The following is a 26,963-nucleotide window of genomic DNA, read 5'->3' as shown; positions in this document are numbered from 1 at the left end:
CTTGGGTAGTATTAATGATGCCCTTTTAAAGCAGGTGGGAAGTTGAAGATGTTCGCAAAATCTCCAGGCTGTTGGTCTGTTCAGAGTGATTCGAACTATGAAATGCAAATTAGTTTACAACATGCAATAGTTTCTAAAGAAATGACACATTTCAAACTACAAATCAGTGATAACAATAATGTATAAATAATAACTAATTTTCAATTCTCTCCAAATGGCAGCAAGTCATTATTAGTGAGGAGTTTTCACATTTTCCCTGTGACGATATGGATTACTCCAGATGCTCTAGTCTCCACCCACAACCCAAACATATGCTCGGTCACTATCAATTGCCCCAAGCGTGGAGGTGAAGAGAGAATTTGAGTGGGGGAAGGGAGTGGAAGTTAATAGGAAAGTGCAGAGAAAAAAAAATAGGATGAGTTATAGAGTAATGAGTATTTGAAACAGTAGAGCTACTGTCATCCAGTGCTGGAGACCCTGGTTCGATCCTGACCTTGTGTCTGTGGGGCCTTTGCATGTTCTCCCTGTGAGGTCGGTTGGGGGCGCTGTGAGTCGGCTGCCCTGCCAGCAGCGTGTTCGTTATTTCGACTTTTTTTGTTTATTTAGCATGTCCAAATGTTTGTTTTAGTGTCTCTCGTTGTGTCTTGTGTGGGTGGGGGTGGGCGGGGGGGGGAGGACTGTTTTTCAGTCCATTCCTCAACAGAGAGGCGACTTTTTCCGTGTAGCTTCTCTGCCTCCCCTCTCGCGGCCAGGCAGCTTGGATTGGAGCGGCCTTTCCCGGAGTCGGGCCCAGAGCTTCAGCGGCGGGCGCAGTGTGGCCTTTTCCATCGCGGAGCTGGAGAGCCCTTGCCGGGGGCTGCCAAAAAGGAGTGCTCTGATCGCTGGCTTGGTGACTTTGGCATCGTGGGGCTGTGGTCTGTGGCGCTTCTAGCCGTGGGCGTGGCGTGGACTTACCATCCGGAGCCTGGGATCCCTTGCCGGAGAAGAGCTCCGATCGCCGGCCTCTAACATCCTGAAGACGCGGTCTCCAGTTGGAGGGTGGCCGATTCGGGCAATCCAGGTCGCGGAGGGTGTTTGGCTGTCCCAACGTCAGAGTTGCGATTATCACGACAAGAGGGACTGTACATCTGGCCGTCCGTAGCAGCGACCCGACCAAGGATGAACAAAGGACTTTATTCACCACAGTGGAGAATGCTGTGGTGGATGTTTGTGTTGAATTCTATTGGGTAGTGTGTGTTCTATTTTCAATTGTATCGTTGCATGACAAATTAATTTCACTGTGCCTTAGATGGTGCATGTGACGAATACATTTGTATTGTGACTGTGTGGGTTTCCTCTAGGTGCCCCTGTTTCAACGTAGATCCGAAAGGCATGTGGATTTGTAAATTAATTGACCTCAAAATTTCCCCTAGTGTGTAAGTAGATGAGTAACTCAGTAGAGTTATTTTAGTCTGAAAACCATGACCACCCAGGTTCAAGAATAGCTTCTTCCCAACAACTATCAGGCTATTTAACACTCCAGAACACTAACTGACTAAACAATGAACTATTACTGTCTTTGGTTGGTCTCAGGATTTCAAGCTTTTTGTGCAAATATATTGGGTCATTGATCAAACTTTTTTTGTTTTCATATATCATATCTATGAGTATTGTGTTTATAAGCCTGTTATGTTGCTGTAAGATTTATTTTTAACCATCGACGATACATATTGCAATTTAACACTCGACGAGAATCTTGATACTTGTGCTGAAGCACCCATTGATATGTTGATATTTACCTCCATCTGGTGGCCAAGTTGCTAAAAATGTGCTTTATTTATGTTCTCTCTGTTACAAGCATTCACAGTACAGAAAGTAAACTATCTAGTAAGCTCTGCTGATCGTTTAAATAGAGGGATTAAAAACAGGAACTGAGTGTATACGAATGCACTTGATTTTTGTAACTGAGCTGATAAAGTTGAATACATTATGTTAAACTGATGAGGGAACTGTTGTGTCCTGGAATCACCACTAGAGGGCTCTGTCTTGAAATGAATGTTTCCTCAGGGAGGGTCCCGGGGGGATCAACAGCAGCCATGTTTAGCTTGTAATAAATACACTTCGGGTTCTGGACACCAACTGTAGTTTGTGAATTATTTAGCCCTTGAATACAACATCTGGCGACAAGGATGGCTGGTTTAACCCTCGCTGCCCCATCTCCATTCTTGGAAACCATATAACTATATAACAATTACAGCACGGAAACAGGCCATCTCGACCCTTCTAGTCCGTGCCGAACACGTATTCTCCCCTAGTCACATATACCTGCGCTCACACCATAACCCTCCATTCCTTTCCCGTCCATATAACTATCCAATTTATTTTTAAATGATAAAAACGAACCTGCCTCCACCACCTTCACTGGAAGCTCATTCCACACAGCCACCACTCTATGAGTAAAGAAGTTCCCCCTCATGTTACCCCTAAACTTCTGTCCCTTAATTCTCAAGTCATGTCCCCTTGTTTGAATCTTCCCTACTCTCAGTGGGAAAAGCTTATCCACGTCAACTCTGTCTATCCCTCTCATCATTTTAAAGACCTCTATCAAGTCCCCCCTTAACCTTCTGCGCTCCAAAGAATAAAGCCCTAACTTGTTCAACCTTTCTCTGTAACTTAGTTGCTGAAACCCAGGCAACATTCTAGTAAATCTCCTCTGTACTCTCTCTATTTTGTTGACATCCTTCCTATAATTAGGCGACCAAAATTGTATACCATACTCCAGAATTGGCCTCACCAATGCCTTGTACAATTTTAACATTACATCCAAACTTCTATACTCAATGCTTTGATTTATAAAGGCCAGCACACAAAAAGCTTTCTTTACCACCCTATCTACATGAGATTCCACTTTCAGGGAACTGTGCACAGTTATTCCCAGATCCCTCTGTTCACCTGCATTCTTCAATTCCCTACCATTTACCATGTATGTCCTATTTTGATTTGTCCTGCCAAGATGTAGCACCTCACACTTATCAGCATTAAACTCCATCTGCCATCTTTCAGCCCACTCTTCCAACTGGCATAAATCTCTCTGTAGACTGAAAATCTACTTCATTATCCACAACCTCACCTATCTTAGTATCATCTGCATACTTACTAATCCAATTTACCACACCATCATCCAGATCATTTATGTACATGACAAACAACATTGGACCCAACACAGATCCCTGTGGCACCCCACTAGTCACTGGCCTCCAACCTGACAAACAGCCATCCACCATTATTCTCTGGCATCTCCCGTTCTGCCACTGTTGAATCCATCTTGCTACTCCACCATTAATACCCAACAATTGAACCTTCTTAACCAACCTTCCGTGAGGAACCTTGTCAAAGGCCTTACTGAAGTCCATATATATACAACATCCACTGCTTTACCCTCATCAATTTCCCGAGTAACCTCTTCAAAAAATTCAAGAAGATTAGTCAAACATGACCTTCCAGGCACAAATCCATGTTGACTGTTCCTAATCAGACCCTGTTTATCCAGATGCTTATATATATTATCTTTAAGTATCCTTTCCATTAATTTGCCCACCACTGACGTCAAACTAACAGGTCTATAATTGCTAGGTTTACTCTTAGAACCCTTTTTAAACAATGGAACAACATGCGCAGTACGCCAATCCTCCGGCACTATTCCCGTTTCTAATGACATTTGAAATATTTCTGTCATAGCCCCTGCTATTTCTACACTAATTTCCCTCAATGTCCTAGGGAATATCCTGTCCGGACCTGGAGACTTATCCACTTTTATATTTCTCAAAAGTGTCAGTACTTCCTCGTCTTTGAATCTCATAGTTTGCATAGCTACTCTACTTGTTTCCCTTACCTCACATAATTCAATATCCTTCTCCTTGGTGAATACCGAAGAAAAGAAATTGTTCAATATCTCCCCCATCTCTTTTGGCTCTGCAGATAGCTGTCCACTCTGACTCTCTAATGGACCAATTTTATCCCTCGTTATCCTTTTGCTATTAATATATCTGTAGAAACCCTTTGGATTTATTTTCACCTTTGCCAAAGCAACCTCATATCTTCTTTTAGGTTTTCTAATTTCTTTCTTAAGATTCTTTTTACATTCTTTATACTCCTCAAGCACCTCATTTACTCCATGCTGCCTATAATTATTGTAGATCTCTCTCTTTTTCCTAACCAAGTGTCCAATTTCCCTTGAAAAACATGGCTCTTTCCAATTTTTACTATTTCCTTTCAACCGAACAGGGACATAAAGATTCTGTACTCTTAAAATTTCACCTTTAAATATCCTCCATTTCTCTTCCACATCTTTCCCATAAAACAAACTGTCCCAATTTACTCCTTTTAAATCCTTTCACATCTCCTCAAAGTCAGCCTTTCTCCAATCAAAAATCTCAACCCTAGGTCCAGTTCTGACCCTCTCCATAATTATATTGAAACTAATGGTATTGTGATCACTGGTCCCGAACTGTTCCCCAACGCATACCTCTGCCACCTGGCCCGTCTCATTTCCTAACAGGAGGTCCAGCACCGCCCCTTCTCTAGTAGGTACTTCTATGTATTGCTGCAAAAAACTATCCTGCACACATTTTACAAACTCCAACCCATCCAGCCCATTTCCAGAAGAGCCTCCTGTACCATTGATACGCTGGTTTGAAAGTTTCAAGACTTACTTGATCGGAAGTGGCATGGACGGCGCGGCCATTTTGGACATTCGCCGCCGAGCGATTCTGCTGCATTGCCTCGGAACGGAGGGACAGCGAATCTTCGCTTAGCTCGACTGTGCTGCAACGAGTGAGTACAGTACTGCTGTTAATGCACTGGGCAAATATTTTGGCCCAAGGACAAGTGTGCTGATAGAGAGATACCGGTTTCGCCAACGGTCACAGGGACAAGACAAACCAGTGAAGCAATTTGTTTCTGCATTGATAGAACTGGCTGCAAAGTGCAATTTTGGAGCACTGACTGATGAGCTGGTGAGAGACCAGCTGATCGAAAAGACTTCTGTCCCGCGGATGAGAGAGCGCCTTCTCATGGAGGATGATGCTCTCACACTCAAAGTCACAAGCGTTAGCTGTGCAAATTGAAAGTGCGATGCATAACGCCGAGGTGCTCAAACAACAGCCGATGGCATGCTCTGAGGGAGCATTTAGTCCTGCATCTCATCAGATGAACACAGCACCAGTGCAGGACATACAGAGGAAATCAAAACACAATCGCTCAAACAAGCAGTGTCCGAATTGTGGCCGGACACACGCTCCCGGGGAATGCAACGCGTGTTTAAAACTGAGTCACTTCGAGAAAGTATGCCGGTCATCGAAGGAGAAGGCGTCATCGGTCAGCCATGTAGACAATGAATCTCCCGGTGGACACGACGTATACTCCATAAAGGACCGGGCCGACCAGGATGTTCGGTCAACAGGGACTTTCAAGGTCAAGACTACAAGGTCGCGTGCAAAATTACCGCGAGATGCCATATGGATGGTGCTCAGCGCCTAGCGTATTTCAAAAAATCGTGGCGTTGTTTCTGGCAGGCATTGACGGAGCACTCAATCTCCTCGAACACGATCGCCAAAAAGCCAGCGGCTTCTACTTGTATTACACGATCTCCACAGCAATTGGCCTGAGATCGCAACTACTTCTTCAGTCATGACAAGCTCGATCATCACGATTCTCGAAAAGCTGTTCACTAAGTGGGGACAGCCGGAGGTAATAACGACTGACAACGGCCCTCAGTTCATATCTGAACAGTTTTCCACTTTTCTCGCGAGTTATGACATTCAACATCAGCGGACGTTGAGATACAACCCCCAATCGAACGGCGGGGTTGAACGATTCATAGAAACATAGAAACATAGAAAATAGGTGCAGGAGTAGGCCATTCGGCCCTTCGAGCCTGCACCGCCATTCAATATGATCATGGCTGATCATCCAACTCAGTATCCTGTACCTGCCTTCTCTCCATACCCCCTGATCCCTTTAGCCACAAGGGCCACATCTAACTCCCTCTTAAATATAGCCAATGAACTGGCCTCAACTACCTTCTGTGGCAGAGAATTCCAGAGATTCACCACTCTCTGTGTGAAAAATGTTTTCCTCATCTCGGTCCTAAAGGATTTCCCCCTTATCCTTAAACTGTGACCCCTTGTTCTGGACTTCCCCAACATCGGGAACAATCTTCCTGCATCTAGCCTGTTCAACCCCTTAAGAATTTTGTAAGTCTCTATAAGATCCCCCCTCAATCTTCTAAATTCTAGCGAGTACAAACCGAGTCTATCCAGTCTTTCTTCATATAAAAGTCCTGACATCCCAGGAATCAGTCTGGTGAATCTTCTCTGTACTCCCTCTATGGCAAGAATGTCTTTCCTCAGATTAGGAGACCAAAACTGTACGCAATACTCCAGGTGTGGTCTCACCAATACCCTGTACAACTGCAGTAGAACCTCCCTGCTCCTATACTCAAATCCTTTTGCTCTGAATGCTAACATACCATTCGCCTTCTTCACTGCCTGCTGCACCTGCATGCCTACTTTTAATGACTGGTGTACCATGACACCCAGCTTTCGTTGCATCTCCCCCTTTCCTAATCGACCACCATTCAGATAATAATCTACTTTCCTGTTTTTGCCACCAAAGTGGATAACCTCACATTTATCCACATTATACTGCATCTGCCATGCATTTGCACACTCACCCAGCCTATCCAAGTCACCTTGCAGCCTCCTAGCATCCTCCTCACAGATAACACTGCCCCCCAGCTTCGTGTCATCCGCAAACTTGGAGATGTTGCATTCAATTCCCTCGTCCAAATCATTAATATATATCGTAAATAGCTGGGGTCCCAGAACTGAGCCTTGCGGTACCCCACTAGTCACTGCCTGCCATTGTGAAAAGGACCCGTTTACTCCTACTCTTTGCTTCCTGTCTGCCAACCAGTTCTCTATCCACATCAATACTGAACCCCCAATACCGTGTGCTTGAAGTTTGTATACTAATCTCTTATGTGGGACCTTGTTGAAAGCCTTCTGAAAGTCCAGATATAACACATCCACTGGTTCTCCCTTATCCACTCTACTAGTTACATCCTCGAAAAATTCTATAAGATTCGTCAGACATGATTTACCTTTCAGAAATTCATGCTGACTTTGTCCAATGATTTCACCACTTTCCAAATGTGCTGCTATCCCATCTTTAATAACTGATTCTAGCAGTTTCCAAACTACCGACGTTAGACTAACTGGTCTGTAATTCCCCGTTTTCTCTCTCCCTCCCTTTTGAAAAAGTGGGGTTACATTAGCTACCCTCCAATCCTCAGGAACTCCAGAATCTAAAGAGTTTTGAAAAATTATCATTAATGCATCCACTATTTCTGGGGCTACTTCCTTAAGTACTCTGGGATGCAGCCTATCTGGCCCTGGGGATTTATCGGCCTTTAATCCATTCAATTTACCTAACACCACTTCCCGGCTAACCTGGATTTCACTCAGTTCCTCCATCTCATTTGACCCCCGGTCCCCTGCTATTTCCGGCAGATTATTTATGTCTTCCTTAGTGAAGACAGAACCAAAGTAGTTATTCAATTGGTCTGCCATGTCCTTATTCCCCATGATCAATTCACCTGTTTCTGACTGCAAGGGGCCTACATTTGTTTTAACTAATCTTTTTCTCTTCACATATCTATAAAAACTTTTGCAGTCAGTTTTTATGTTCCCTGCCAGTTTTCTTTCATAATCTATTTTCCCTTTCCTAATTAAGCCCTTTGTCCTCCTCTGCTGGTCTCTGAATTTCTCCCAGTCCTCCGGTAGGCTGTTTTTTCTGGCTAATTTGTATGCTTTATCTTTTGTTTTGATACTATCCCTGATTTCCCTTGTTATCCACGGATGCACTACCTTCCCTGATTTATTTTTTTGCCGAACTGGGATGAACAATTGTTGTAGTTCATCCATGCAGTCTTTAAATGCCTTCCATTGCATATCCACCGTCAACCCATTAAGAATCAATTGCCAGTCTATCTTGGCCAATTCACGTCTCATACCCTCAAAGTTACCTTTCTTTAAGTTCAGGACCCTTGTTTCTGAATTAACGATGTCACTCTCCATCCTAATGAAGATTTCAACCATATTATGGTCACTCTTGCCCAAGGGGCCACGCACAACAAGACTGCTAACTAACCCTTCCTCATTACTCAATATCCAGTCTAGAATAGCCTGCTCTCTCGTTGGTTCCTCTACATGTTGGTTTAGAAAACTATCCCGCATACATTCCAAGAAATCCTATTCCTCAGCACCCTTGGCAATTTGATTCACCCAATCTATATGTAGATTGAAGTCACCCATTATAACTGTTTTACCTTTGTTGCACGCATTTCTAATTTCCTGTTTGATGCCATCCCCAACTCCACTACTACTGTTAGGTGGCCTGTACACAACTCCCACTAGCGTTTTCTGCCCCTTAGTGTTTCGCAGCTCTACCCATATCGATTCCACATCCTGCAAGCTAATGTCCTTCCTTTCTATTGCATTAATCTGCTCTCTAACCAGCAATGCTACCCCACCTCCTTTCCCTTTCTGTCTATCCCTCCTGAATATTGAATATCCCTGGATGTTCAGCTCCCAGCCTTGGTCACCCTGGAGCCATGTCTCCGTGATCCCAACTATATCATAGTCATTAATAGTTATCTGCACATTCAACTCATCCACCTTATTACAAACACTCTCACCCCTTATACAATTATGTTGAAAAGTGGCCCTTTTTGATTTTTGCCCTGGATTTGGCTGCCTGCCACTTTTACTTTTCACCTTGCTACCTATTGCTTCTACCCTCATTTTACACCCCTCTGTCTCTCCGCTCAAAAATGTAAGAAACCCTTTCCCTTTAACTCCATCCTCAACTATCCCATTGGCACCCCATCCCCCTTATTCAGATCAATCGCGTGATCAAGGAAAGCATAAAAGCGAGCATGTCGGAGGGGAAGACGTTCGAACCGTCAATCCATATCCTTCTCTGATCCTACAGATCCACACCACACACGTTGACTGGGAAAACGCCAGCAGAGCTGATGATAGGGCGAAACCTGCGAACAAAACTGAATGCTCTTCAACCATCATCGCACCCAAATCCAGACACAAAAGCGAGGGCGGAAACGATAGCACACAGACAAGCAAAAGGGAAAGCGTACTGTGATGCCCAACGCAGAGTACGAGCCCCCGCGGTTCAAGGTCGGCGACTGGGTACGAATCAGCCGCCCAAACAGACAGCATAAGCTCGCAAGCGCACTCTCCAAGCCGATACAGATTAAACGGAGATTCGGCGAGAACACGTACCTCCTCCAAGATGACACCAGATGAAACGCGAGGCGTCCAATTGCAAGTAGACAGGGACAGGAAGAAGACGAATTGGTCACTTTTCCTTTCCCAATATCCAGTCAAGGCAGTGATTGTGGTCAGCATACAGCAGAGCAGTCTATTCCCGCTCGACGCTCTCAGCAACAGAAGAGGAGACCTCAGTATCTGCACGATTATCAGCTGTGAAGCCATAAACGTTATGTTCACCGAGCTGTTATTTTGGACTGATTGCATATGGACATATTTGGGTGGATAACTGGACTTATATGATAACCTTCATTTACAAGGAGGGAAAAGTGTTGTGTCCTAGAGTCACCACCAGAGGGCTCTGTCTCGAAATGAATGTTTCCTCAGAGAAGGTCCTGGAAGGATCTGCACGGCTTTAGCAGCAGCCATGTTTGGCTTGTAATAAAGTATAGACATCAAGTATAGTTTGTGAATTATTTAGCCCTCGAATACAACAGGAACCAGCATCACATTCCACTTAAAATGCTGTAATAACATGATACAAAGCAAGAGCTCAGTATGTGATAGATAATTGACACCAAGTATATTATCACATGATCGACAGCATTATCACAGTTTGGCAAATACATTCAATTACATTTTCCTTCATAATGTAGTTAATTTTTAAGTACTAAAATTGAGAAAATGTTAAATAAATATTGGAATGATTGTAATAGATTCAAACATTACTAAAAGTCAAAGTCAAAGTCAAAGTATCCTTTATTGTCATTCAGACCTTTTGGTCTGAACAAAATTTTGTTGCCTTGCAGTTATACATATAATAAAATAACAAAACACACAATAAACACAAATTTAACATCCACCACAGTGAGTTCACCAGACGCCTCCTCACTGTGACGGAAGGCAAAAATCTTAAAGTCTTTGTCTCTTCCCTCCATGCTCTCCCTCTGCGCTGAGGCAATCCAGGCCTCCTATGTTGTGACCCCGCCGGGTGATGGTAAGTAAGTCCCGCTGCTCAACTGTGCTCCATGAACGGGCCGGTTCAAACTCCGCGGCCCGGGGTGGTCGAAGCTGCCGAAGTTGCCGCCCTCCAGTCCAGCGGACGCAGCTGTTGTTGCGGGAGCTCCGGAAAAACAGGTCACCAACCTGTGACCTGTGAGCTCCCGACGATGACGTCCACTGGCCCGCGGACATGCCTCCGAGGCTCCGAAGTCGGGTCGCCGCCGACAGCTGGAATGCCGCCTCAGCCCCGAGTCCCCGAATATATATATTTTTTTTTTTATAGCTTTTTTGCTTTCTTGAGTTTTAACAATGTTCAAACTAAACTTTTGTTTCAATAACTTTTGTTGGTTTTTCCTTGGTTATTTGGATATATAATTTTGCCCAACTCACTTTTTAAAATTTAGAAGACCTGAAAATACTTTGAGTTGTTAAATGGACATAATGTTACAGATATTATTGGATAAAAAATAAAATCAAAAATATTGAAGCGCAAGATCTTTAGTTATTTACTTAAGCACATAATTTGAAAAATATTAATCAAATGCAGATTTAAGGCCCTGTCCCACTTTCCCGAGTTACTCACGAACTCTCCCGTGTTTTCCCCTTGATTCGAACTCGGGGAATGCCGGGTAATGTCGGTAGCGAGTCCGTAGGAGTCCGTAGATGTTTCGTAGCGGCTCATAATGCCAACCGTAGGAACTCGGGGCATCAGGTAAGTCGGGACATTTTTTCAAGGTTGAAAAATGTCCACGAGTTAAAAGAATAGCCCCGAGTACCTACAAATGGCTATTACCGTAATTCTCCGAGTTCGAATCAAGGGGAAAACTCGGGAGAGGTCGTGAGTAACTCTGGAAAGTGGGACAGGGCCTTTAAACACTGAGCTACACGTTTGTCTCTTTTAAAACAGCTATATGTTATCACCTTGCATAATGTTTGTTTTACCAAGAGATGAAGTTATAAAATATATTACTGCATGCACCAGTATACAAAACAATCATTTCTTGCCCTCTTAGGTTATACAGTTCAAACTTTAGCATTTGCCTGTGGCTGAACACTTAATGTTTTGAACCTTTCATGTTTCTGTTGTTGAGTCTGCAGAGCAGCAACATAAATGTCACAGTTTCCAGGTGCACAAATTCCACGAATTCCTGGAAATCCTGGCAATCCTGGTGAGCCTGAGCGCCCAGTGTATCCAACTGGTCCTCGTGGGCCTGGTTCCCCGTCTTCAGCAGCTCCTGGACTCCCAGGATATCCTAAAAGATAAGGAGAAGATCAGTTACTTTCTTTTCAATGAATAAGCTGCAATATTTGATGTAGAAAAATTGTGATGAAACATTCTTTTTTTTTTTAATTTATTTTTATGAGAGAGAGAGAGAGAGAGAGAGAGAGAGAGAGAGAGAGAGAGAGAGAGAGAGAGAGAGAGAGAGAGAGAGAGAGAGGATAGAGTAGAGAGAGAGAGAGAGAGAGAGAGAGAGAGAGAGAGAGAGAGAGAGATGAGATAGAGAGGAGAGAGAGAGAGAGAGAGAGAGAGAGAGAGAGGTAGGTGTGTTGGGGATAGTTGGGGATAGTTGGGATAGTATAGAAGTTGGGGTGTAATGTTAAAATTGTACAAGGCATTGGTGAGGCCAATTCTGGAGTATGGTGTACAATTTTGGTCGCCTAATTATAGGAAGGATGTCAACAAAATAGAGAGAGTACAGAGGAGATTTACTAGAATGTTGCCTGGGTTTCGGCAACTAAGTTACAGAGAAAGGTTGAACAAGTTAGGTCTTTATTCTTTGGAGCGCTGAAGGTTAAGGGGAGACTTGATAGAGGTCTTTAAAATGATGAGAGGGATAGACAGAGTTGACGTGGATAAGCTTTTCCCACTGAGAGTAGGGAAGATTCAAACAAGGGGACATGACTTGAGAATTAAGGGACAGAAGTTTAGGGGTAACATGAGGGGGAACTTCTTTACTCAGAGAGTGGTGGCTGTGTGGAATGAGCTTCCAGTGAAGGTGGTGGAGGCAGGTTTGTTTTTATCATTTAAAAATAAATTGGATAGTTATATGGACGGGAAAGGAATGGAGGGTTATGGTCTGAGCGCAGGTATATGGGACTAGGGGAGAATATGTGTTCGGCACGGACTAGAAGGGTCGAGATGGCCTGTTTCCGTGCTGTAATTGTTATAAAGAAAGAAATGAGAAAATTAGAATAAACTATCATTAATACGACTTGGGAGATCGGTCCGTAGGTCAGAGAACATAACTATTCATCTAGTCCTGGATTCAGGTTCCAGTCCGGCATAATCCACATCTTGATTGTGGGGGTTGTTGGGCCTTTCCAAAATTTTAATATCAATTTTTTCCCAATTATTATACTGTAATCAAGGAAATTTCTTTGGTTTACTGTGAGTTTTAGGTGTGATGAAAAATTCTGGCCAGAATTGTTTAATCTCCCACCATCTAAAATTCATATTTGTAAAGGGACTTGGAAAATGACAAGATTAGACAGAACTGGGGTTTGCTCTTAAAAGTACAAGACAATAAACCTCTTGGTCCTTGTGTTCCATCTGCTCCAGGAAGTCCAACCCCTTGGGCTCCAACGGGTCCTTTTTCATCTTTATCTCCTAAAATAGGGCAGAATTGTGGTTAAAATAACCAAAAGTGATCCCGAGGGAGAATTAGTATGCATGTACATTGAGTTCTAACAATCAGGTATCACCTTTCTCTCCTGGAGCACCTATAGGTCCAGGCAATCCTGTTCTACCTCCTGGTCCAAGTTCACCAACCAATCCTAGTTTACCAGAATCACCCTGTTGGTAAACAAAAAAGTTAGCTGTGTATGTTTATTTGAACATACGTAAACATAACTTAAATTCAAAAGACTTCCAAAAAAGATGGCCAACATCAAAAAAATATCAGCGCCTATGCTAGTTCAAGAGTGGAGAGCATTTTGACATCAACGGCGTCAGTGAATCCTGCACCACAAGTATCAATTTAAACGTACAATATGATTGGGACCATGGTTCAAGTTCTCCAAGCATCTTAAAGTCATACAACACCGAAGAACGCCCTTTAACCCGAATCCATGCTGACCATCAAGCACCCACATACATTAATCCTACTTTTATTCTCTCTTCATTCCCATCATGGTTCCACCACACACCTGAACATGAGAGACAATTCACAGTAATCAATTAGCCTGCCATCCTGCATGTCTTCTGGGAGTGAAAGGAAATCGGGGCACCTGGGAGAAACCCACATGGTCACAGGAAGAAAGTGTAAAATCCACACAGACCGCAGCAAAGGACAGGATTACATAGAATTTAAAGCCTACAACACAGGAACAGGCCCTTCGGTCCACGATGTCTGTGCCAGCCATGATGCAAATCTAAACAAATCACATATGCCTGCCTCCTTAATCCTCTATTCCCCACCTGTTCATGTGTTTAACTAAATACTTCTTAATTGTTGCTGTCATAATTGCTTCTACCACATCCATAGCAGTGTGTCACAGGCACCTACCAGCCTCTGTCCAAAAAAAAACACTGCCACATAAATCTCTTTTAAACTCTTCCTCTCTCACCTTCAACCTATGTTCTCCAGTATTTCACATTTCCATCCTGGGAAAAAGACAGATTCATCCACCCTAATCTAATTAAACTGGGTCATCAAAACTGAGTCAGTAGATCTACGAGCATAGACCTGTGCTGAGTCAAAGATACACGATGTACCCTGACGCTGGAATCCAAGCCAAAAGTTACACCTCGGCCTCCAGTGTTAATGCCAAGCAATACCTTACCAATACTGCATGTCCAAAACTCAACAAGCCAGAATACATAATGGCTAAACCCAACTCTTAATAACTATAAATTATGTGTTAGTATCTTAATTATATATTTTTAATTTAATAATCGTTACATATTTTAATTACTTAAAAATATTTGAATATTTATTTAGATATCAGAAACATTTAGAAACTGTCCTTTCAATAGCCTAGTATATCGTCTGATTCACCTCCGCTCCATTACATTCATTGGACTAGTTTACAGAACTGGCGTATTACAACGCTGAGAGCTATATTCTAAACTGTATCTTCCCTTAGTTCTATCTATTGCACTTGAATTTGACCCGATTGTATTTATCATACGATTATCATGATGAAAGAATGGGTCGACTGGGCTTGTACTCACTGGAATTTAGATGAGAGGGGATCTTCTAGAAACATTTAAAATTCTTAAAGGATTGGACAGGCTAGTTGCAGGAAAAATGTTCCCGGTGTTGGGGGAGTCCAGAACAAAGGAACGAAGGGTCACAGTTTCAGAATAAGGGGTAGGCCATTTCGTACTGAGATGAGGAAAATCTTTTTCACCCAGAGAGTTGTGAATCTGTGGAATTCTCTGCCACAGAAAGCAGTGGAGGCCAATTCATTGGATGGCTTCAAGAGAAAATGGCGGTGCTGGCTCGAAGGGCCGAATGGCCTACTCCTGCACCTAATTTTCTATTTTTCTATGTATAGTACTATCTGATCTATTTGGATAGCACACAAACAAAGGTTTTTTACTGTACTAATCCTAAACCTAATCCTAAAACTAATCCTAAACCATTGTATGAAGACTACTAATAGCTTCAGCCCTCTCCAGCTTGTGGAACCCACCACTATCACTCCCCACTGCCCCAGATGTTGAGTGGAGAGGGTCAGCTTGCTTGTCATTTGCAACTTGAAAGGTGGGAGCTTAAGAGGAGATGAGTCTAGGTAGTGGGCCAGGAATAGTACAATTCAGTCCATATTGAATATAATATAACTCCTTAAACCCCTGTTGATCCAGCACACTCAAGACACCAGCCAATTCTCCAACACTTTTAATTCACTTTTTCTGCTTAGTTAGACTAACTTAGTTCCACTTAGACTGATACTCCGGATATAAAGTTTCTAGAGAACTGAATAAATTTAAAGGAAGCGGGAAACTGAATCAGGCTATGTGGGAATCCGGGCCCTAGTGCATGGAAGATTAGGAAGTGGATCCCCGGTGAGTGAAACAGGGTACAGGGACCCCAATGAGTGGAAGAGAGTGCGGAAGATGGGGCTCTCATGAATGGAATGGAGCATGGGAACTGGACACCAGAGAATGGAAGGAAGTTCAGGTGCCACAAAGATTTCCAAAATAGATGGACAGCAAATTTCAGGAGATTTACTGTACATATAAAACACAAACATAACTGTAGCTAGTGGGGAGTAACTCACTTGCTCTCCTCGCTCTCCTGGTAAGCCAGGAGGTCCTGGGGGCCCTATCAATGTTGCATGGTTGATTGGGCAGGCCACTGTACAAACTCTCTGGATTGCAGATGCATATGTGGCTATTTGCTCATTCACAGCTTGTTCACACAACTCATATAGTTGGTCATCAGACATTTCTGGTCCCTAGAAAAAAACACAAATACATCTTAGACATTTAGTGGACATTTCAAACAGAATTTGCACCTTCAAAACCGTGCAATATTTGTTTTCTCAAAACAATTACACATACAACAAATATTTTACCTGAAGAGTTTGGCTGAAAATATATATATTTTCTTTTAACAACCCAAATACAAAATAATCTCATTATTAAAACACAGTTGCCAACACATTCGCGGAGCACGGTTGAGCCGCGTGACTTACTTACCATCACCCGGCGGGGTCACAACATCGGAGGCCTGAATTGCCTCAGTGCAGAGGGAGAGCAAGGAGGGAAGAGACAAAGACTTTAAGACTTTTGCCTTCCATCACAGTGAGGAGGTGCCTGGTGAACTCACTGTGGTGGATGTTAAGTTTGTGTTTATTGTGTGTTTTGGTATTTTATTATATGTATGACTGCAAGGCAACAACATTTCGTTCAGACCGAAAGGTCTGAATGACAATAATTTAATTCTAATTCTATTATTATCTATTTAAGGAAATATTGTGATTTCAGACTCACTACAGATTCCTCAGAAACATCAGAGAAATGCAATTTTTTTTTAGTAACTATATTAATATGCTATGAACTTTTTAATTTTAGCTGTTGACCCCCTAGATCTTGTTTATACTCTGCGGGAACCCCCTTGAACGTTAAATTGTTATGACAAATTGCAGTTTCTACACTACATTTATTTGTTTCAGAGAACACTAAAGAATAAAGTACTTTTATTTATTTATCAGAATGCAAAATATCGTGTTTTATAAATGCATATTAGGAGAAGATCTTTGTGGGTGACTTGGTCTCATGGGAGCATTGCAAATATATGGGATTTGTACCACATCTTTATTTCATTGACCTTATGCCGACTGTGTTCATGGAATTACATTTCCATCCAATGATTTTTCCAAGCCGGAACACTTGTGAAGTGAGAATATCTCATCTTTTTTCAGTTGATTAGTACAGGTGTCATAGGTTATGGGGAGAAGGCAGGAGAATGGGGTTAGGAGGGAAAGATAGATCAGCCATGATTGAATGGCGGAGTAGACTTGATGGGCCGAATGGCCTAATTCTACTCCTGGTCTTTATGACCTTACTTGAGTCTCAAATCATAATGTTGTTTACTGCTAATCTCACCCACTGGCCTGACACTCTAGACCTGTGTGGGCACCAGGAGGATGGTACTCATCACCAGAGGGCCAGAATCCTTTTATTCACCACTGGCAACTATTCGATCCCAGGATCACCTTTGGAGATTGACACCTTTGTTTTCAGAAGTGAAATAATGGGTCCAAAATTTTAGTGCCAGCCAACAAATGGGAAAGATAACAACCATATTGAGAAGAAAAGTTTATGCCCAACAATTTAATTCATGCATTAAATACTTAAAATCTTTCATTTGTTATCAGATTACATTCACAGAGTAAAATAAAAATGATTGTACTAGAACTGAATTGTACTCGTCAACTGGAAAAGGTTTGATAAATTTGTACATAATTTTGAACATTTATCAGGTTACATCTGACATGCTGCAGTAGTTAATCTGTGCCCCTCTTTACAAAGTAGATGTGAAATAACATGTAAAATAGAGTCTGACAAGTGCAGTAGAGTTTCTTCAATTAATTCAGACTGAACTTTGTTATACTGAGCACAGGCCGGACAACTGATTAAGGTAGTGTATGTTGGCAGTCCCACTCTTTCAACTGAATATGGTTAGATTGTTATACTTCTGGAAAAGGGAATCAGGAAGAATAATGGCCCTGTCCCACTGTACGAGTTCATTCAAGAGTTCTCCCGAGTTTGCCCCGATTCAAACTCGGAGATTTATGGTAATAGTACTCGGGGCTCTCGTGGACATTTTTCAACCTGTTGAAAAATCTTCCCGAGTCTTCCCGAGCTTACTGCGTTTCCAGAGTACCTGCCGTTAGCGTTACGAGCCGCTAAGAGCTCCGACATACCAGCTACATACATTCTACGTGCTTCCACGAGTTTGATTTATTTTCTAAACTCGGGAGAGCTCTTGAATGAACACGTACAGTGGGACAGGGCCATAACATTGAAATAGCCTGAATGTTATTCTTTGGCAGAGACAGATTAAACAGAATGCTGCTTCCATAGAGTTATTATGCGACCCATTTGAACGCACATGTATTCCTAGAGGTCCCGGTTCCCCTCTTGGACCACGTTGACCGGTCACTCCGATGGGTCCTGGGAATCCCGGGGGGCCAGGTATTCCAGGTACACCTCCACTTCCTGGACTTCCAACAGGTCCTGGTGGACCACGTACACCAGGCTAAAGTAAAACAAATAGGAAATAACATTTAACAGCTCGAAGCTAATATGCAAACCAACAAGTCATGTGTTCAACTGCAAACATTAGCTGCTCATTTAACACGACTGTAGTATTTATTATCAGCTGTGGGGGTCGACAATGGCTTTAGGGATTGTTAGCTAGAGATTCACTTGAGTAAATGCTTGCTGGTCTGTAGAGGCCCTTGGAATAAACATGCTGTGCTGTTGCTTCTGTGTTTGAGAGACTGTCAAGATCCACTGGCAAAGTTACAGAAGTTAGATACTGCAATTGCCTATTTCATTCAGTTACACTAATGCCCCTGTCCCACTTAGGAAACCTGAACGGAAACCTCTGGAGACTTTGCGCCTCATCCAAGGTTTCTCTGCGGTTCCCGGAGGTTTTTGTCAGTCTCCCTACCTGCTTCCACTACCTGCAACCTCCGGCAAACACCTGCAACCTCCGGGAACCGCACGGAAACTTTGGGTGGGGTGCAAAGTATCCAGAGGTTTCCGTTCAGGTTTCCTAAGTGGGACAGGGGAATAAGCCTCAAGCTTCCCCAAGATAGATTTAAATGGAAGTGTTCCCTAAAATTATTACTCTTGCTTTGTTCTGTTCTGGAATTCCCATTTTTCCAGTCAATCCTTCCCTTAAATTTTTCCTTAACTCCTTTTCTCCACATCATTCCCTGCTGATCCCTTTGTGTTGTAGAACAAGCATTTACCCAAATTTTCAATGCTGCACCCTGAATCTCAGGATTTTTGCCCGGGTGCCTGAAATTAGTGTTACATGTTTAATCCCCTGAAAGTTTCTGTCCCATTAATGTTCTTGTGCTTCTCTGAAAAATTCCTTCCATGGTGCCATTGAGCATGTTTATATTCCCCCGATTAACAGTTCTCCATTCCTCTCTCTGACAGTTATGAGCAATGTTGTTTGTGTCCTCAATGAAGCATTATGTTTGAGGAAATTTGAAATGTTACTAATTGCTGTTATTTTTCCTCCATAGGTGTGCAGTGCGTAGCATACTGGCTGGTTGCATTATAGCTTGGTTCAGTAATACCAATGCCCAAGAATGAAGAAGGCTTCAGAAAGTAGTGGACTTTGCCTGGTCCATCCAGGGTACTGACCTTTCCACCATCAAAGGGGTCTACAAAAAGTATTAACTCAAGAATTGCAGCTATCAAAGACCCACACCACTCTGGTCATGTTCACATCTCGTTACTACACTCGATACACTACCCATTTCCCTGCAAGTGACAGTGATGCAAAACAAGAGGTAGCAGGGACAAAGAAGAGGGCAAATAGCTTGCCAGAATGTCTTGATCGGACACCAGACACTATTTGGAGAAATGTTGCTCAAGAGAAGCCAACCGTTGGTCTGAAGACCAAATATTAGAATCATCCTTGTCACATCCAATCACCAAGTTGTTCTCAGAATTATAACCTGTATCGATTAATGTTTCCTCCCGAGCCCCAAACCTAATACCCACCCAATTACCCCTGGTACTGCGAGTGGCAGTAAGCGAATGGAAGTACAGCCAAGTGATAAAGATGTAGAAGACACTTCAGCTTCACACGAGCATCCACAAACATTGATGCTGACAATTTAGATAATACAGAAGGAGAACTGATGCAGCCAGATGCTGGACAGGTGTAACCTGTGGCGGGACAGTAAACAGGTCCGGCGGAGGTGCCTGGGAGGTTTGGGGATAAGGTAAAGATTTCAGTGAGGCAATTACAGAAGTTTGAAGGTCATCCACAGCAAAATGCTTGATGCACTGGGAAGTCTGACAGAAAGCCCAAGTTCAATATCAAGGCACGAAGAGGAGCTCTGCCTTAACTTGACACGGGGCATACACCCATCTTTCTAACACTGACAATGCAGCCAACTTTGTTTGCACATTTGGACCCAATAAAGATAATTTGGGAGCCCTGAGGTCTTAATTCTTGGCAAAATATAGAATATGATTTCCGAGGCCAGTCACACCAATTTGAAACCTCTTCACCTTTAACATAATGCTCCAGGAAGTACTGATCCCATTTGATACTGGTTAACGATACCATTCATACCGTAAAGTAAGACTGATAAGCAAGTCCTGCACTACTAGGCATGTATTATACTATCTAAATGGCATCAATTTTGGAATTACTATCTAAATGGCGTCAAGGGGAAAAGGGGAAGTACAACGGGATCGGGGGGTCCTTGTACATCAGTCTATGAAAGTAAGCATGCAGGTACAGCAGCAGTGAAGAAAGCGAATGGCATGTTGGCCTTTATAACAAGAGGAATCGAATATAGGAGCAAAGAGGTCCTTCTGCAGTTGTACAGAGCACTAGTGAGACCACACCTGGAGTATTGTGTGCAGTTTTGGTCTCCTAATTTGAGGAAGGACATTCTTGCTATTGAGGAAGTGCAGCGTAGGTTTACAAGGTTAATTCCCGGGATGGCGGGACTGTCATATGCTGAGAGAATCGATCAGTTGGGCCTGTACACTCTGGAGTTTAGAAGGATGAGAGGATATTCTCATTGAAACATATAAGATTGTTAAGGGCTTGGACACACTAGAGGCACGAAACATGTTCCCGATGTTGGAGGAGTCCAGAACCAGGGGCCACAATTTAAGAGTAAGGAGTAAGCCATTTAGAACGGAGACGAGGAAACACTTTTTCTCACAGAGAGTGGTGAGTCTATGGAATTCTCTGCCTCAGAGGGCAGTGGAGACAGGTTCTCTGGATACTTTCAAGGGAGAGCTAGATGGGGCTCTTAAAAATAGCGGAGTCAGGGGATATGGGGAGAAGGCAGGAACGGGGTACTGATTGAGGATGATCAGCCATGATCACATTGAATGGCGGTGCTGGCTCGAAAGGTCAAATGGCCTACTCCTGCACCTATTGTCCATTGCCTATTGTCTTTAATGAACTTAATCATTTGATAAGTGAATAAACCTGGCACCTGGAATTTAGAAAAATAATTGCAGATGCTGGGAATCTTAAATAAAAGCAGAAAATGCTGGAAACATTCAGCAGATCAAGCAGCATCTGTGGAAAAAATAAATATGGTTAACATTCCAGGTCTTCAGCCTGAAACGTTGACTCTGTTTCTCTTGCTATATATTTGGCATCTGGTTACTTTCAATCTTCTGAATGAATCCTCTCCCTTGTTCACTGCATCCCATAGGAACACGAGGAAATGGAAGCAGAAGTTCACCACTTGGTCCCTCAAACCTGCCCCACCATTCCATAGTAATGGAACAAAGTATGATCACGGCCGATCTGCCCCATATCTCATCTCCTCTACTGTGCCAGCTTCCCATAGCTACCAATTCCCCCATCGTTCAAGAATGTATCTGCTACGTGTTTAAGTGCCCTACAGGTGCTATGGCACAGTGGATACGTTACTAGGCTCGCAGGCAGAGTTCTGGACCACTGATCGAGATATGACTTTGGGTCTTGAGTTGCTCCTGCATTCTGTGTCCATCTTCAAATGACATCACACGCTCCAGACGGCTGTGCAGACGCATGAAGTCTCGCGCGACCTTCGTGGGACCGTCGCGCCTCAACGCAACCACGAGGTCGCGTAATTAGCGTGCCAAGGACACGTACGTGGGACAGGGGCTTTAAACACAAGGAGAGCTTCTGATCTGCAAGTTTAGTGTTCCTTGTGCCCGCTGACTGTCTTTCTTGGTAATCGAGATCATAGGTTTGAGAAGCGTTGTCAAGATACCCTTGGCATGTAGCTACAGTAGACTTTGAAGATGGTACATGCTGCTGCTATACTGGACCAGTGATGGAAGTGAGGAATTAATGATTAGAGTTGTAGACAGGGTGTGAATCAAGAGGGCTGCTTTATCCCAGATGATGACAGGCTTTTTGAGTGTTTTTGGACTTGCACATATCCAGACGAATGGAAAGTATGGATCAAGAGACGTCAAGAGAGACGTCAGGAGTGTTTTATTGTCATATGTCCCAGATAGAACAATGAAATTCTTACTTGCTGCAGCACAACAGAATATGTAAACATAGTACACTGTAAACAATATGATAAATGAGAGAAAAAAGTTCAGTGTGTAAATATACACACATACTCACAAGTACACACACACATATATATATATATATATATACACACATATACACATACACACATATACATATATACACACACACTTACTCAAAAAACAATAGTAGTGCAATAATAATAATAATAATAATAATAATAATAATAATAATAATAATAGTCTATTGTAGTTCAGAGCTTATTTGAGGTTGTAGTGTTGAAAAGCCTGATGGCTGTAGGGAGGAAGCTATTCCTGAGCCTGGATGTTGCAGTTTTCGAGCTCCTGTATCTTCTTCCCGATGGCAGTGGTGAGATGAGTGTGAGGCCAGGATGGTGTGGGTCTCTGATGAAGTTGGCTGCCTTTTTGAGGCAGCGACTCCGATAAATCCCTTCGATGGTGGGGAGGTCAGAGCCGGTGATGGACTGGGCAGTTTTCACAACTTTTTGCAGTCTTTTCCGCTCCTTGACATTCAAGTTGCAGAACCAGGCCATGATACAACCAGTCAATGTGCTCTCTACTGTACCCCTGTAGAAGTTCAAAATAATCCTCTTTGACCTACCGAATCTCCTTAATCCTCTCAGGAAGTAGTGTTGATGTGCTTTATTTATATTTGCATCAGTGTGCTGGGTCCAGGAAAGATCTTCGGAAGTATGCACACCCAGGAATTTGATGTTTTTGACTCTCTCCACCATCCACTTGATGAGGATGTGAGTCCTCGTCCTTCCTCTTCCAAAGTCCACTATCAGTTCATTGGTTTATCATGCTCCTGACCTATGCCTTGCACATTGTGGAAAAACCTGAAGGTGCCAGGAGGTTAGTCAATGGCTGCGGAATACCTCTAACCTCTTAGAGCCATAAACTATAATGAGGCTGGACCAATTGAGCCTCTGCTCAGTGGCAGCCCATAAGGTGTTGATAGTGGGGGCATTGAAGGGCAGCTGGTTAGACTCTCATGGCAGAGACACAATAACAAACATTTTATTGCAGGAAGTTCCTACAGGATAATTCCAACTGAACTTTTTAAAATACCAAACTGCAATGCAAATATTTATGCTCTATAATTCTTAATGTCTATACCTAATGGGACCTCTCTTGAAAATGTAATTACAAACCTTTCCTTTGTCACCTTTATCCCCTGGGCCACCCTAAATGGAGAAATAAAAATAAATATGTATAAAACTGAAGCATTTCAAACAGAATTTGTTGATCTTATGTCTACTGTGTACAAAATACCTTGGGTCCAGATCTTCCTTTAGTTCCAACTTCTCCCGGCTCACCCTGATAAAGAGATTTGTAAAGTTATCATTTTCGGACAGCACAAAAAGTCCTGATTGTTCATTCTTAAAAGGTTGGAGAAAGACTATAACTATACCAAAGGCATCTGGCTATGCAGTGAATGCTTGCAATGTTCATTGCCTAATGGCCCAGTCCCACGGTAGGAGTTCATTCAAAGAGCTCTCCCGAGTTTGCCCCGATTCGAACTCAGAGATTTACAGTAATGGCCACTCGTCGGTACTCGGGGCTCTCGTGGACATTTTTCAAAGTTGAAAAATCTTCCCGAGTCTTCCCGTGCTTACCTGCCGTTAGCGAGTCTTCCCAAGTACCTGCCGTTAGCGTTATGAGCCGCTAAGAGACGTCCCAGACCTCCGACGTGCTCCGATGTACTCCGACGTTCATTCTCCGTGCTTACTACGAGCTTGATTTTTTTTAAACTTGGGAGAGCTCTTGGAATGAACTTGTACCGTGGGACAGGGCCATAACATATACGCATTTCCACTCTCACTTATACCTTGAACTTGAACTGTGCTGCAAAGGTTGCGAGGGGGGAAAGGTTGGTGGATAGTCTGCTTCATCCCAATGATTCTTAAACATTTCCATTAGTCTGGCAGCACAGTAGCATCAGCTGATGATTGTTGGGTTAATCTTGCAACCCAACTAGCCAAATGTAGATGATCAAGTGCATAAAAACTGGGGACGTTACAAAAACATGTTATTCACCTGAGCTTCAGTGGCACATGGTATATTTGAGAACTTAGAGCTGGGAAGAGCCTCTCACAAGCTGTGCCAACATCTGAAACCTTTTTAATTTCAAGAGGAACTGCAGGATAAAGAATTGGGAGTAACAGGGAAGGGAAGTTACTTTTAAGAACATGATCTTGCTTTAGTTTAGTGACTATCCATAATATGTTTTGAGATTCGTAGATTTAAAATGTAAAATTTATGAAACGTCTTTGACTTCACTTTTAACAGTTTTAAATGTCTCTGATTTCCACAGGCCTTATCACCAGCTTAACCTGCTGTTGCAGGTACTCAGGGCATTCAGGGATGGCTGTTAGAACCATGATCCTGCTCCTGACCCTGGGAGATACAGTATGTCCTACACATTGTTCTGTTAGGCCTGAGGGTCACAATTCCATTGGAAGACCTGGTAAAGAGTTAATGTTGACATCAGGCCAATGTGGCTGGTAGGTTTCCTTTCTCACCCATCACTAAGTTCTTACCTTCTGGCCAACAGGGCCCATTTCACCTGGTTGACCCTGTAATTAAAAAAAAAAAAAGAGATACGTCTTGTATTTAGCTAGAAAAGTCTTGTAATCTTTGTATTCACCTAGAAAGGTCAATGACAAATGTACTCACAGGGAAGCCGTTCACCCCCTGGAATCCTGGTTTCCCAGGTATTCCAGGATCCCCTGGATCACCTTTTGGCCCCTGGGGAATAAGAACAAAAAACATCATCCTTAAATAGCCCAAAAAAACCTGAGGGCAAAAAAAACTGCATTAATCATTTGTTACATTGCAATTTCTCACTGTTTGCAAAATAATGAAGCCAATGTTTTAAATCTTCATATTCCTCAGAGCCTCAGGTTTCACTGAGACCCAGTAGCCATTGACAGACCAATCTGCCTCATGGGATGTCTGCTGCAGTAGGGCCTACATTACGAAAGTCTCCATAGAGCAGCAAAGATTAGATACAGGCAGCAGGTTGGATACGGGACAACATGATCCAATTTCCTGTTTGAATTAGTACACCTAGTCTCCAAACATTGGGAAGAAATCCAACTCCACTCTACCACCTGAGATATGGTGTGTCACAGCAAATATTTTTAAATAAGAGTTTCATTCAAAAGGATAAAATTAAACTTTTAATAAGGAGCTGTTACCAACATGTATTTACTGTTCCTCTATTATGACATCTAATGGAATTGGGAAAAGTGACAGAAAATTCAAGCATGAACTACTAGATATGGGATTTTAAAGAGCCAGCACAATATTTTATATTTTGCAATAAAATGTTTACTTACTGGTATGCCACGTGGATCTTGTGGTCCTCTGGATCCTGGATCTCCTCTTTCTCCCTAGGTGCAAATTATAGAGAATATAAATCCCTCTAATAAGACAATATCTGAGCTAAGAGATCCAAAGCTGTAATACGCAGCAGAATTAGATCTGCAAAAGTACCTTTGGTCCCATTTGTCCACTTTCACCTTGTATTCCTGGGATTCCTTGAGGGCCCTGAAGTCAAATAATAAGATTTTTTTTTCTTTCCCTTGTGCATTTTCTTTTAAAACATTAAAAAAATAATAATTTCAACTTACATCACCACCTGGAAAACCATCAGTACCAGGGATTCCAGCAAATCCAGATGAACCCTAAGGAAGACATTAAAAAAAAAAGCTTCAGGCCTGTGATGCCTATGTGATAATGAATCAGAACCACAAGCTTCCGACTTACCTCAATGCCCCAAATCCCATTCTCCCCTATTGATCCTGGATATCCCTAGAAAATGACATAAAATAATATTACATGTGTAACTTGTATTTGACAGTCAATATAGAAACATAGAAAATAGGTGCAGGAGTAGGCCATTCGGCCCTTCGAGCCTGCACCGCCATTCAATATGATCATGGCTGATCATCCAACTCAGTATCCCGTACCTGCCTTCTCTCCATACCCCCTGATCCCTTTAGCCACAAGGGCCACATCTAACTCCCTCTTAAATATAGCCAATGAACTGGCCTCAACTACCTTCTGTGGCAGAGAATTCCAGAGATTCACCACTCTCTGTGTGAAAAATGTTTTTCTCATCTCGGTCCTAAAGGATTTCCCTCTATCCTTAAACTGTGACCCCCTGTCCTGGACTTCCCCAACATCGGGAACAATCTTCCTGCATCTAGCCTATGAAACCCCTTAAGAATTTTGTAAGTTTATATAAGATCCCCCATCATTCATATAAAAAAAACATACACTATATTTAAGACATGCCACGACAGGATCATTTGCAACAGAGTTGTAAATTATTTGTAATGGAGGTTAAACATTTACAATTCTGCTGCAATCAAAGTCGATGTTTGTAGCATCAACCATGGCTTCTTGCACAGTCAAACTTGCATTGGTATTGAAGGAGAATGCTTTACCAGGGTTTATTTTAATTTCTGCTGCAAACTATCTCCATATTGTATACATGATTAGATTGCATACTACTGGTATTCCTTGATTTACAAAGTGGTTGCAATCCAGGAAAATGCTATATTTAGTCAAAACCATATCTAAAATAATGTTTCCTACTAGTTAGACAAAAAATGCTGGAGTAATAGCGGGACAGGCAGCATCTCTGGAGAGAAGGAATAGAGGATGTTTCAGGTTGAGACCCTTCTTCAGACTGGTTGAATTAAAACTAATATGGAAGCTCTTTAATATATCCCACGTCCCTACACACAGATAAACATTCCCCAGGTAAATCACAACAAGTGGCTCAGTCCAATGTGGTTCATGGGGTCCCAGTGTCTGCAATTTTGAACTCTTTCATATGACTTGCTTTATCTTCAATATTTATTTTCAACACCTTAGTAATATACTACATCAGA

General features: G+C 42.6%; 1 protein-coding gene and 1 long non-coding RNA gene across 4 annotated transcripts in view; one reads left to right on the top strand and one right to left on the bottom strand.

Annotated features, from left to right (window-relative positions):
* The first annotated feature begins 213 nt into the window (after positions 1-213).
* Positions 214-9,179, top strand: LOC116971697. The gene is made up of 3 exons (XR_004411564.1): positions 214-224; positions 7,302-7,305; positions 9,034-9,179. It is a non-coding gene; the product is annotated as an uncharacterized LOC116971697 (long non-coding RNA).
* A 1,982-nt stretch (positions 9,180-11,161) lies between these two features.
* Positions 11,162-26,963, bottom strand: part of LOC116971859 (collagen alpha-1(IX) chain-like) — a 55,196-nt gene continuing 39,394 nt past the window's right edge. For all 3 annotated transcript variants that reach the window (XM_033019019.1, XM_033019020.1, XM_033019021.1), the window contains exons 16-28: positions 25,831-25,875; positions 25,695-25,748; positions 25,558-25,611; positions 25,401-25,454; positions 24,736-24,807; positions 24,600-24,635; positions 23,332-23,376; positions 23,211-23,243; positions 17,897-18,043; positions 15,558-15,734; positions 13,035-13,125; positions 12,862-12,939; positions 11,162-11,584 (exon numbers count right to left, since the gene is read on the bottom strand). In XM_033019019.1, coding sequence (XP_032874910.1) covers positions 11,355-11,584; positions 12,862-12,939; positions 13,035-13,125; positions 15,558-15,734; positions 17,897-18,043; positions 23,211-23,243; positions 23,332-23,376; positions 24,600-24,635; positions 24,736-24,807; positions 25,401-25,454; positions 25,558-25,611; positions 25,695-25,748; positions 25,831-25,875 — 1,116 coding nt within the window. In that variant the 3' untranslated portion in view covers positions 11,162-11,354. The remainder of the gene's footprint in view (positions 11,585-12,861; positions 12,940-13,034; positions 13,126-15,557; positions 15,735-17,896; positions 18,044-23,210; positions 23,244-23,331; positions 23,377-24,599; positions 24,636-24,735; positions 24,808-25,400; positions 25,455-25,557; positions 25,612-25,694; positions 25,749-25,830; positions 25,876-26,963) is intronic.

Source organism: Amblyraja radiata, chromosome 4, assembly GCF_010909765.2.
Source record: "Amblyraja radiata isolate CabotCenter1 chromosome 4, sAmbRad1.1.pri, whole genome shotgun sequence".
Classification (NCBI taxonomy): Eukaryota; Metazoa; Chordata; class Chondrichthyes; order Rajiformes; family Rajidae; genus Amblyraja; species Amblyraja radiata.
The sequence above is the reverse complement of the archived record's forward strand: the minus strand, read 5'-3'. Positions and strand labels throughout refer to the sequence as shown.